At 45.7% G+C, this 13,394-nt stretch overlaps 1 protein-coding gene across 6 annotated transcripts in view; it reads right to left on the reverse strand.

Moving 5' to 3' along the window:
• The window catches only part of LDB2 (LIM domain binding 2), a 238,658-nt gene that overhangs the window by 150,055 nt on the left and 75,209 nt on the right, over positions 1-13,394 (reverse strand). For all 6 annotated transcript variants that reach the window (XM_077301238.1, XM_077301236.1, XM_077301234.1 and 3 more), the window contains exon 2: positions 2,672-2,774. In XM_077301238.1, coding sequence (XP_077157353.1) covers positions 2,672-2,774 — 103 coding nt within the window. The remainder of the gene's footprint in view (positions 1-2,671; positions 2,775-13,394) is intronic.

The raw sequence follows: 13,394 nt of genomic DNA on the forward strand, positions 1-13,394 counted from the left end.
CATTTTTTTTCCTTTGATGCATTAACTCAAGCACACAAATGAACAGATTATATGATTCCCTTTTCTTTCCCTTGATAAGGGTCAAACTTTCTAGCAATTGATGATATCAAATGTGACAAAAAGGGTATTTCATTGATTCAGTTCCCAAGGCCCCCCATATAGTCTTTGGCCACCCCTTCTCACATTTTTAGTCTCTGCCCCCCCCCCCCTCAAATGGCCTACAATGAGAATGACTGCATTGGGTCTTCATCTTCTGTTCTCTTATTCCCCTTCACCTTCTTGTCTCCAGGTCCTTCATAGGCATTCTAGTAAAGACACATCTATTCTGCACAACTTTCTTCTGATATTAATTACAATAGTAGTATTTCTTCAAATAGTCTAACTCTCTAACCCTTACACCAGGGGTAGTCAAACTGCGGTCCTCCAGATGTCCATGGACTACAATTCCCAGGAGCCCCTGCCAGCGAATGCTGGGGATTGTAGTCCATGGACATCTGGAGGGCCGCAGTTTGACTACCCCTGCCTTACACCGTTAACACCCTGGTCCAATTCTCTAACTCCTCCCTTACGCTGGCTGTCCCATTTCAGTGAGGTCCAGTTCTCTGGTTGAGCCATTCGAGCAACATCACAATAAGGAGGAAGCCAAAACACCCAAAGGGATCAGCTCATTCCCATTCAAGAGGTGACCAGCAGCCCAGTTTGGGCCATGCTGGTGATGGCATGGCCCTAAATCCTCACTGAAAATGTGTTTCAATATTCCTTTTTTTCCCTAAATAAATACTTATTCACCTAATTCATCAATCACATTTCACCTCACTCATCTTGCAAGGAACTCAGGGTGGCATAGGGTATAATTATTCTCCCATTTTTGCCTCACCACCCCCCCCCCCAGATTCTAGTGGGTTTGGAGTAGCACAACAAAATTTGAGTCCAATAGCACCTTTAAGACAAACGAAGATTCATTCAAGGCGTGAGCTTTTAAGGGCATGCGCTCTTCCTCAGACAATGGAACAAGGATCATAAGAGTAGAAATATAGAACTTCAGAAGAGCCCTGCTGGATCAGACCAATAGTCCGTCCGTCCGTCCGTCCATCCATCCATCTAATAGATTTTTGTACAACCCTTCCATACGGCTCAGGGCATTTCACATAATTGCAGGGGTAATACACAGAACAGTCTAAACGTATAACAGAGTCATAAATAACATATCGACAATAGTCCAACAGTGGCTTCAAAGAGAACGACAACTTAGACAAAACTCCCGGGGAGGTCAGGCTGCCTCAGGTCATGGAAAGGGCCCAGTGGTTGTTGCTGGGTCGGTAGGACGCAAGCAAATGCCTGCTGGAGGAGCTCCCTTTACAGGTCCTGTGGAATTGTGAAAGTTCAGGCAGGGCCCTGATCTCTTCAGGGAGCTCGTTCCACCAGATAGGGGCAGGACAGAAAAAGCTCTGGCCCTTGTTGAGGACCGATGTGCTTCTTTGGGGCCAGGGATCACTAGCCGGTTGGCGGTGGTGGAGCATAGTGCTCTTTTGGGGGTGTAGGCAGAGAGATGGTCTCTTAGGTACACTCTGCTTGAGCCACATCGTCACTGCTTCCAGGCATCTGGCTAAGGGTTCTGGGGGGGAATCAGATGGTCATCCATCAGGAGGAAGACCTGGGTGTCATCTGCATATTGGTGGCAACCCAGCCCAAGGCCCCGCACCAGCTGAGCAAGAGGACACATGAAGATGTTATATAAACTGGAGAGAGGACTGCTCCCTGTGGGACTCCACATGTGAGCTGAAGGTGGTTGGATACTCTCTCTCCTATTACTACCCTCTGTCTGCGACCCTTAGCCTAGTCTAAAATTTGTTTCACACAGCGGCTGGCTAGCTCCTTTAGTGGTTCAACAACAGGGCAGAGAGATAGAAGCTTTCCCCTCCTGTTGCCTCAGGTGTGCCTCTGAATCTGGAGGTTTCCCTCAGTCACCATGGCTACTACTCAGTGATAGATTGCTCTTCCATAAATCTATCTGATCTCCTTTTCAAGCTGATTATTCCTGTGGCCATCACTGAATCCTCTGGCAGCAAATTCCACAATTTAATCACTACTTAAAGTTGTATTTCCTTTTGTCCATCCTAAACCTACGGCCCACCAGCTTCAATGGATGCGCTCAAGTTCTAGTATTGTCAGGAGAGGGAGAAAAAGTTCTCTTGGGCAGCTCTCTCCACCCCATGCATAATTTTAAAAAACCTCTATTATGTCTCCCCTGACTTGTCTTTTGTCTAAACTGAAAACTCCCATACTCTCCAGCCTTTCCTCCTAGCTAAGGTGCTCCGACCCCAAACCATCTTGCTTGCCCCCTTCAGAGATATAGTGACCAGGACTCTGCACCGGATTCCAAATGAGGTTACCCCAGAGGTCCCTGCAGGGGCACAATACTGGCTGTATTGACAATGAGACCTCTTCAGGAGGTCCCTCACTCAGTGGACATTTCAACCCAGATCTCCTCAGCCCAACACCCACATTCCCTCAGCTACGACACCATGCTAGCTTTACTCTACAGAAAGCTCTCTTTGTGTCTTGGTACACACTGAGTTGTGACTGTTCATGCATTCACTGATCTCTGTTTGACAGGCTAAATAACACAGAAGGAAAGCTAGGAAAGTCAGAATACTTTTTTTTCCCTTACTGTATCGCTTTGGTCCATCTTCCAAACAAAATGAAAGCGTTAAGGTTGCATCGTCTTCAAAGAACTCTGTCGCAAAGGCATCCCACCAGAGGTTGTCACTGTCCTAGGAGGGAACAAAGCATACATTTAGCGGGAAAGAAATGGATCTATTCTCATTTCAAAGTGATCACTCCCCATAAAAGGCCCTTCTTAAAGCCACGCTGACTTTTTGCAAATCCAGATTCATCAAAGTGCATCCTAGTAGTTCAGGGGAGAGCCATGCCAACGAATCATAGCCCGAGCCAAGTGCTTAAACCTTTCAAAATGTTGATGCCTTCAAATTTCACTTCAGATTCACCTTGCTGCTAAGGTCTGTTTAAACCCGTGGCCCCTCCATTTTCCACACTTTCCCCACATTCTACCAGCCAACAGAGCACCAGTCCATGTTGTGACTCTGCTCCCCCAACTCAAGAGGCAAAGCAAATATCAAAGATGCTCTCACAACTTTGAAAACAGACCTGAAATAGAATAATATTATCCTAGAGTGGGAAGGGTCCATTCAGGCCATCTAGTCCAACCTCCTGCTTATTGCAAGACCAGCCTCAAGCTTCCAGGAGACGGATCTGTCCAGCCGCTGCTTGAAGACCACCAGTGAGGGGGAGCTCACCACCTCCTTAGACAGCCCATCCCACTGCTGAACTAGACTCATCGAATCCTAGAGTGGGAAGGGGCCACACAGGTCATCTAGTCCCACTCCCTGCTCATTGCAGGATCAGCCTCAAGTATCCAGGATAAAGATCTGTCCCATCTTCTTAAAGACCACCAGTGAGGGAAGCTCACCACCTCCTTAGGCAGCCCATTGTACTGCTGAACAACTCTGACTATGGGGGGGTGGGGGTGGGGAGGGAAAGTTGTGAGAATTTGTTCTTGCGTAAGATTTATGTGAAAACATCATGGCTTTGGGGGGGGAGGGATAAAGTGCACAGGTGTCACTCTCCCTCTCCTTAAGCTGCCAATGGACCGCACATCCCTTTTCCTTCTACGGTATTTTTAAAACAAAGAAATGTAAGCTTTTGGATCTCTCCATCCATTGACAGCAAGCACAAGATGCCCCAAAACACCTTCAAAAGTAGATTCAGGTGAGTAGCCATGTTGGTCTGAAGCAGCCCAGGGGCACCTATAAGACCTACATTTAAAAACTAGGGAATGCCCTCAAAGCTGCCTTCTGTTCTGTCAGGCCACTGGTCTTGTCTACTCCAACTGGAAGAATCTCCCCAGGGTTTTGGGGATGGTTCTTTGACTGTTTCTCTTTAAGCTGGAGATGCTGGAGGCTCAAGGTGGGACCTTCAGCCATGCTCTGCCACTGACCCTCCGCCCTGCACATCCTTCCTGCATCTACAGAATTCTACTAAGCTGGAGGTTAGGTTTGAGTAAGTTTAAGGCTGCTCATGGGAGGAAGTTCTTATGTTTCTGAGGGAGCCAGATTCACACGCATGTCTTCCCCTGCAGCGCACAGCTTAAGCATTTTTACACAACACAACAGGGGTCATAGGAGACCCGAGTCATGGAACGCCATGAGGTAAACCTATTCCTCCCCTCTTCCCTTTACTATAGGGCCCCCCTACTGAGCAGTCTTACTGCAGGGATGTGGAAAAGACTCCAAAATAGCTTGCACTGGAAGGAATGTCTTTGGCTGGTCCCATTTGTGTGGAGTAATTACCTGTATATACTCGTATATAAGCCAACCCACATATAAGCCAATTTTACCACAAAATCTGAGCAAACCTATTGACTCGCATATAAGCCAAGGGTGGGAAATGCTCCATCATCACAGGCTCTCCCATCCAGCCTCCCCCCCAAAAAAAGAAATACAGAAAAGTCAAGAGGATGAATAGCTGATTGGGTTTTGTACCCCACTTTTCACTAACCAAAGGAGTCTCAAAGTGGCTTGCAATTGCCTTCCCTTCCTCTCTTGATGCCAGACACCCTGAGAGAGCTCTGACAGAACTGCTCTGTGAGAGCAGCTCTGGCAGGAGAACCAAACAGTGCCCCCCCGACCAGCAAACCAGAACAGAACAACAGTACTCGAAGTTGGCAACCTACTACAAGTACAACAACTACCAAACTGGGAGAATAGACAACTCTAACTACAAATGCAGGGCCCTCCCCCCAGAACAAAACACTGAAATAAAGAACTGTAAAACAGAACACTGAAAGGAAGAACTGTAAAAATCAACTTTTAAAAGAAACACAACCCCAAGAAGAAAAGGCAAACAATGTAGCCCATCAGAAAAAAAGAAGAAATAAACACTAGGAGAAAGAAACAGTGAATCCCCAAACCCACCCCACCCCACCCACAGAAACCAAAAGAATAGTTTGGAAGAAACACTGCAAAAGGCAATGCAACGATTGGCTGGCTGGAGCAGGCTTTTATTTCAATTACCGTATATACCCGCGTATAAGCCGAGGAGGGTTTTTTCAATGTGGAAAAAGGTGCTGAAAAACTAGGCTTATATGTGAGTATATAGGGTAATCAATCAATCAATCAAATACCTTTATTGGCATAATCATAACAAAACATTTTATGTAGGGTAATCTTATTTCCTCATGCCGTTCTGCAGTGCTGTGGTCTCTCATACTGCAATGTGGCAAGAGCTCATTTCTGGAACAGGCACATTTAGAGATGCTCATGCTTTCCTCCCAGTGATAAACTAGCAGCATGGAAAACAATGCATCAGGGGCCAGTGATCAGTGTAGTGGTTATGAGGGGTGGCCTTTAATCTGAGGAGCCAGGTTTGATTTCCCGCTGTTCATCCATGTGCAGCCGGGTGACTGACCTTGGGCTAGTCACGGTCCTGTTAGAGCAATTCTAACAGAGCAGTCCTGTCAGAGGTCTCTCAGACCCATCTATTTCACAGGGCGTCTGTACTTTGGCCACCTCATGAGAAGGAAGGACTCCCTGGAGAAGAGCCTAATGCTGGAAGCGATCGAGGGCAAAAGAAGAAGGGGACGACAGAGAATGATGTGGCTGGATGGAGTCCCTGAAGCAGTCGATGCAAACTTAAATGAACTCCGGGGAATGGTAGAGGACAGGAAGGCCTGGAGGATCAGTGTCCATGGGGTCGCGATGGGGAGGACATGACTACGCACCTCACAACAACAACAACAGTTGTGGGGAGAGGAAGGCCATTGTAAGCCATTTTGAGACTCCCTTGGGTAGTGAAAAGCGGGGTATAAAAACCAACTCTTCTTCTTCATGTTTAGCAGTAGGTGGGTGGGTTAAACCAAGTTAACTCCCTTTATAAATATCACCTGTCAGCTGTAGCAGGGATAAAAAAAATACCAGCACTCTGGTTTACTGTAGCAGGTCTCACCTCAACTGCATTCCCTGCTGCATTTACTTCTGGATTTTTCTTTATATCAAGACGTTAAGACTGCTGGATTCTGCACCAGAACCTCCTTACAATCAATGATGCTGATCGGAATGAATGTCAAGCCGATTTGCACCTTAAGACCAACAACGATTAATTCTGGGCAGGAGCCTCTATGTCAGGGGTAGTCAAACTGCGGCCTTCCAGATGTCCATGGACTACAATTCCCAGGAGCCCCCTGCCAGCAAATGCTGGCAGGGGGCTCCTGGGAATTGTAGTCCATGGACATCTGGAGGGCCGCAGTTTGACTACCCCTGCTCTATGTGCATGCACACTTCTTCAGACACATTAAAACAAAACTCCCTCAGCCCTTATGTACAAGTATGGGGGGGTGTTGTTGTTGCCAGGAAGGGCTAATTAGAGTCAAGATACATAACTAATTGATGTATAGCTAAGGCTGGAGTAAAGCCTGTGAATAGCATCAAATTTACATACAAATAAAAGGGTTAACAAACAGATGAGAAAATTGACTTTGTCCAGCGGCACCTTTAAAACAGGGTAACGAAGGCGTCTTCACTCTATAGCCATTCCCATGGATACATAATGCTGACTGTGACTCACCTATAAGTGAAATCCACAGCCTGAATCCGGAGAAGTAAATCCCACTGGTTTCAATGGGATATACTCCCTAGTAAGTGTCTCTAGGATTGCATCCTAGGAATTCCACTGCGTCAGTTCAGGTCTTATCAGACACCTCTTCCAAGTTTGCTGGTCTGCAATTGATTGCCCAACGTTTAGAATTAGGGTTGAGCTCTTCGGTGCACCTCGCGTGCCTAGTTGGGGACCACTGCTCTAGTCAACGAGCAGTTTTGCCAGAGGGCCACTATGAGAAGAGCAACAGATAAACTGAGGTCCTCCACCAGGCGTTCAACGGAGGTTAATCCAACATTAAAACATCTGGCGGTCCCCCTCAAGCCAAACCCTCCATAATCTGAAGGATAGGGGTTGTTCTATTGAAATTCATAGAATACTAGAGTTGGAAGGGACCTCCTGGGTCATCTAGTCCAACCCCCTGCACTATGCAGGACACTCACATTCCAATCGTTCATCTACTGCCACCCCCTTGAGCCTTCACAGAATCAGCCTCTCCGTCAGATGGCTATCTAGCCTCTGTTTAAAAATTTCCAAAGATGGAGAACCCACCAGGGTGGTATAAAAATAAATAGATGATGGACAGACAGACAGACAGACAGACAAACAGATATATCCACCCCACAAAATATCCTGCTGTTTGGTCCTACAGAGGTGACATCTAGAGCTCTTAACAGAAGCGGGGGGGGGGGGCTGCTCTTGGCCCAGGGGCTTCCAGTTTCTTGAGTGTTGCATGCTTTGGAACAAGGGCAAAGATGGACAGGAATGGATGTTTCTAGAAGCCAGGTAGTCAGTTCAACACAGTTGCAAGAAGATATTCAAGTGGGTCACCATGTTGGTCTGAAGCAACTGACTAAAGTTTGAGTCCAGACCAACAAAGTTCTATTCAAGGTGGCACACAAAAGCTTGTATCAGGATGTGTGTGTGTGTCTCTCTGTGTCTCTGTATGTGTGTGTGTGTGTGTAAATCTAGAGCCCAGAATGTAGAAATTGAATTAGGACAAGTAAAAGCATCCAATTTCTATCAGTGTTTGAAAGCTTGCCAGGATTTTTAATCAGATGTGTCGTAAGTCAGGGGAGAAAAATCTTTAAAATAAATAAATAAATAAACACGGTTGAATGCAAAAACACATATTCTCAATTAAAATTACATTTTGTACTCTTTGCCAGTGGGGCAAACAGCCTTCATAGCCAAACAGCAAAAGAAACCAAATTGGAGGAGGGGGGGAGGGGGTATAATTACAAGTAGGAAAAAATGATAAAAAAAAAATTTCCCCCTTTTCCAACAAAAGAGTTGAAGCTGCCCCAGGCATCCTTAACTCAGGCACTGACAGGTTACCTGGGATTTTTGGCCCAGTAATTATTTTCCAATTCAGCAATAATGAGATATTACCATGGCAACCCTCCTTTCACATAGCACACTCCGGCACTCAAACACTGAAATAATGGACAAAAAAATTAATACTTTGAAAAGTACTTTAAAAATACATTTAAACTAATGACAAAAGGAAGAAAAGAGGAGAAAAAAACTTGACAGAAGGGTCAAGAGAGGAGAAGTGACCAGCAACCTCTGACCTCTATTACTCTCTGGATTTTGAAGCCAGTTTCTCTTCCACATGAAGCGTACTTCATCATTCTACATTAGAGAAATTTTCTTTCCAATTTCCATCATGAACAGTTTTCAAATTTTAAAAAGGCACAGAAGGCTTCTTGGGCAAAATGCTAGATTTCCTCATAAACACACATCTGAAGGATGAGTGATACCAGAGAACTCTTATGCTTCAAGATTTAATTCCAAAGGCCCAGGACACCGCACAGCATTTTAAAAAAATATAATATTATATACGTACATATAAATACATTAAAATATTTTTTAATCAGTCCACTTAATTAAGAGCCATATCATAGAAACACAGAATCATAGAGTTGGAAGGAGTCATGCAGGATATCTAGTCCAACTCTCTGCTATTTCAAGATCAGCCTAAAGCAGGGATTTTCAACCTTTTGACTGTGAAGCAGCACCTGAATTATTCTTCAGGTTTCAATTAACCCCAGAAGTGATGCCAGCTGGCCATGCCTCCCTGCCATGACCCCCGGAAGCCACAGGCTTACAGTGCCTCATAAAATAAAATGTTTGTTAAATAAGAAGTTGTTGTTGTTATTATTATTATTATTTAAATAAGAAGTTAGCTTTATTTTTGTGTGTGCAGTACTTTGCCTGAGCCTTGGAAGGTTTTAAGTAGAGGCTAGATCAGGGGTAGTCAAACTGTGGCCCTCCAGATGTCCATGGACTACAATTCCCAGGAGCCCCTGCCAGCAAACGCTGGCAGGGGTTCATGGGAATTGTTGTCCATGGACATCTGGAGGACCGCAGTTTGACTACCCCTGGGCTAGATAGCCACCTCGCAATAATGCTGATTCTATAAATTTAGGCAGATTGTGAGTAGGTGGGCAGAAGGGATTGTGTCCATGCATGGCTCTTGTGGCCCTTTCTTGCCAGCCCAGGGAAATGTTGATCAGCACGTGGGGTCAGGAGGTGAATTTCCTCCTGGCCAGATTTGCCAGAGATTTTAGGTGTTTTTTTTTGGGGGGGGGGCGGGTTGTTTGTTTGTTTGTTTGTTTGTTGGGGGGGAAGGACATCATCTGAACATGGAATTGGGTCACTGTAGTTGTGAATTTCCTATATTCTGCAGGGGGTTGGTCTAGATTTATTTATTAGATTTTTATTTATTAGATTTTTATTAGATGACCATTGAGGTCCCTTCTTATTCTATAATTCTATAAGGAAGCATTCATCTCTGCTGTCATAAAGCCCAACATGCAAAGCATCAATTCTCCTCAGGATAAATGATTTGTATGATTTGGAGATCACTTGTAACTTTGGGAGATGTCCAGGCACCACCAAGAGGTTGGCCATCCTAGCAAGACCTGAGAATGTATTTTCACAAGGGTCAGAAATGGGTGCCAGGAAATGGGGGAAACTGGGGGAAATGGATCCTTGTGCAGACTGTGCAGAGTCCTTGAACTGGATCCAAGAGTAGTCACTCTCGGCTAGGGATGCCAGCCTCCAGATGGGGCCTGGGGATCCCCTGGAATCACAGCTGATCACCGGAATATAAATATCAGTTTCCCTGGAGAAAAGGGCTGCCTTGGAAGGTGGACTCTAAGGCATTAGACCCCATTGAAATCCCTCCACAAACCCCAACCTCTTTTAGGAATTCCCCAATCCAGAACTGGCTACTATGACTTAGACAGCCCCTGCATCTAGGCACAGTTCTTTCTTGATGGGCATCCTTTGTATTTCCCTCCCTTTTGAATTACATCCTCATTTCTATTGCTTTTGGTCTCAGGAGGGCAGTATAGGGGGGGATGATGATTATGATGATTAATCCATGGGCAAAGAATCCTAAACTCTGAATAACTCATAGTAACAAACCCTGATCTGTTATCATTTCTTAGTTCCACGCAAGATTCTTGAGCAGCGGGACTTTTCTCGTGCAGAAGCATCTCTCTTGGGCCCTCTCCTTGAAGGACAGCTCCTTCAAGGGCCCATTCTACACACATTTTAGAAGCAGATTATCCTGTTCTGCACAGGGAAATCCAGCTGCAAAAGCACTTTGAAAGTGCATTATCCAATGTGTGCAGAACAGGCCTAGGCTAGGAAAACCGACTGGATAGCAGGAGCGCTATCCAGATACCAGTTAAGAATTTTTTGAAATTCCACCAACTGAAATGGGAATGAAAAGCTGTCACTTAAACCTCTCCTCAGGCCATCAGCCGAAGGTCTGTGTGTTTGGGCAGACATACCTGACCAATCATACCATGGGAACTCAAATACTGATTTGCTAAACTGGTGATGGGAGATTACAAAGTGTTCTGTGCACATTTACTTTACTACAGAATTTCCAGGAGTGAGCCTCAATGAATAAAACAGGACTTATTTCTGAGTAGAGGGCCAGAGAAGGTCCAAGGGCATTTCCACACAAGACTTGCACACAAGACTGTGGCTTGCAATAGCGTGTTATAAAAATCACGCTATTCCTCCTCTACAAACTCCAAAGCCTTCCTGTCGCGTCTTCCCCTCCCCACGTGTTACGTAAACAACAAAAGAGAGAGTGGTGCCCTGCTCCTTGGCCTGTCAATCAACAGGGCCAACCAATCGGTGGTTTGTTGGTCTCACCCCCACCACCTTTTTTTTAACTTGAGACTTACAGGTAGCAGTGTATATTCAGTTCTATGAAAACACACTGCCAGCAAGCAGAGGGCATGAAGAGGGAGGCAGATTGCCCCGCCCCCTGTCATTTAAGACAGCCAAAAGGCTCCCAGCAAGCTCCCAGCCACCCCTCCAATCAATCCAGGCAGATTAATCAGGGGTGGCTCACACACACACATAATCATGCACGTATGCACACACCATCACCCCCACCCACCCTCGGAGAAGGAGCTCTCCTCTCGCCCTGCCTCCTTGAAATGGAGGGGGGGTAGGCGGGAGCGAGGGCAAGACAATGAGCTGACTATCACACGTTTCACCCTCCATACGTTCCTTCTGCTGGTTGCCTGCTGGTCGTCCACTGGTGGATTGCGCTTTTTAGGTTGGTGAATCCACTTTCTGGGATTCCCAAAGTCACACTTTAAAATAGAGGATGTAGCGAGCCAGCTGCTGCCCAGACGCTGGATGCAGGCAACATCATGTGAAGGGGCCGGAATATGCCACCTACATTCAGCAAACATTACACTGCATTTATTGCCTGTGGAAATGCCCTGTATTTTTGTGTAAAGTGCACGCAAACCCAACGCAAACGGCCATCTGGAGAACAGAGTGGTCCAGGGGAGTAAGATTAAGGCATACGGCCAAAGGCAGAAATGCCCTTTGCTTTGGGGGGTGGAAGGAGGGATCATTGTGGTTGCAGGTATAGCAACCCACATAAAGGTAACAGAAAACTCTTGTTTTGCCAATTGAATGGAATATGTCCAAGTTGGACCTTGTGTGAAGCCTGCCTCCGCCCCTTAAAACCCCTTAGCTCCCCTGTAGAAATACAAAATGGTGTGTTCTTTCCGTTCATTGCTTCACGTACCGCTGGTTTGGTTTTAATGGCACTGCTAGCTTTATTTCATTTTGCAGGATGGCTGGGTGCCATCTCTGAAACACGGTATATTTGAACTGGCAGGAAGATCTGGAGGCTTGGCACGGGGAAGAGATGTGTTTTCTGTTTAATGAGACTCATCCAGAAATGGAGCCTGCCAGCAAATATGCTTGATATTCTGCAACACTTTGGTAACTTGTCTTATTAATTAACTTGCATTTCTGTTTACATTCCAACGAAGAATCCATCTGTGCTTTAGACACGAAAGAGGTGATCCTAGATTTCATCTATTAAAAAAAGAAGTACAACGCTAGAGTAATAGGTGATTGTTCTACCAAGCATGGAGAAAGAGATTACAATCAAATGCATGTGAGCTTCGGAGCAAGTCTGATTGATAAAGGGAACGAAGGAAACTGGTTGGCTGTAGGGTCAGGATTGCGAGGGGGGGGGACAGGACCCCGTCACACAGTGTGTTGCTGCAAAAACAAGATGGCTAGTAGCTTCAATGGCTTTTTGAAACACAAGTCAGGTTGCCAGCTCTGGCTGGACAAGACTTGGAGACTTTGGGGATGGAGCAGGAGGAGGATGAATTTGGGACAGGGAGGGACTCCAATGGAGTATAATGCTCTGGAATCCCCCCTCCATTTGGTTGAGGTTGACCCAAACCATCGCTTCCCATCAGCCCCTAGCCCCTCCCCCCATTATGACTGACACTAATCGGCCTTACCCACTGGGTCCCAGTAAGACTTGAGCTGAGTCTCTTGCAATTTCTATTTTCTAATGTTGTTGTTATGATCATGTTATTATTGTTATAATGTTATTAGTATTATCACCTGTTACTATATGTTATCTGTGTCTTTTCCTGTTTCCTGTAAACCGCCCTGAGCCCCTGGGGAGGGCGGTATATAAATATAATAATAAATAAAATAATAAATAAATAAAGCTTGAATGCTGGCAATACTCTCAAGATTACCAGCAATGGCCACTAAGGACATCTGTTTCTTAAGGCTACAGTCTCCTTTTATCTAGTTTTTAAGCAGAGGCTAGATAGCCACCTCACAGAAATGCTGATTCTGTGAATTTAGGCCTATTCTGAGTGGGTGGGCTGAAGGGACTGTGTCTATGCTTGGCTCTTGTGGCCCTTTCTTGCACGCCCAGGGAAATGCCAATCACCATCCAGGTCAGATTGGCCAGGGCATGGAATTGGGATCATGGGCAGGTTGTTGTGAATCTCCTGCACTCTGCAGGGGGTTGGACTAGATGACCCTGGAGAGTCCTTCCGACTCTGATTCCACGATTCTATTATTTGTGAGGACGTCTAACCCTCCTTTTCAAAAAAGGATTTGACCATGTTGAAAATTAGAGATGATGGCAATGACGAGCTGCACGTGTTTGTCTCTTACACAGGGATAGATTCAAATGAGTAGCCGTGCTTGACTCTGATTTTATTGTGTCTCTTACACAGTTAGATAAAAATTGGTGCCCAAACCTATCACTTGTCATGTCTTACATTTCACTGCAGCTGGTAAGCAGAGAGAGAAGAAACTGTGACTCAGAAGCAGTAATAATACGGGTTACTCCACCAAAGCAAATATGGCAAACCAGGTTAGATTGGAAACGGCGTGCTTTTCTCCCCTGT

Source organism: Paroedura picta, chromosome 10 (genome assembly GCF_049243985.1).
Source record: "Paroedura picta isolate Pp20150507F chromosome 10, Ppicta_v3.0, whole genome shotgun sequence".
NCBI classification, from domain to species: domain Eukaryota; kingdom Metazoa; phylum Chordata; class Lepidosauria; order Squamata; family Gekkonidae; genus Paroedura; species Paroedura picta.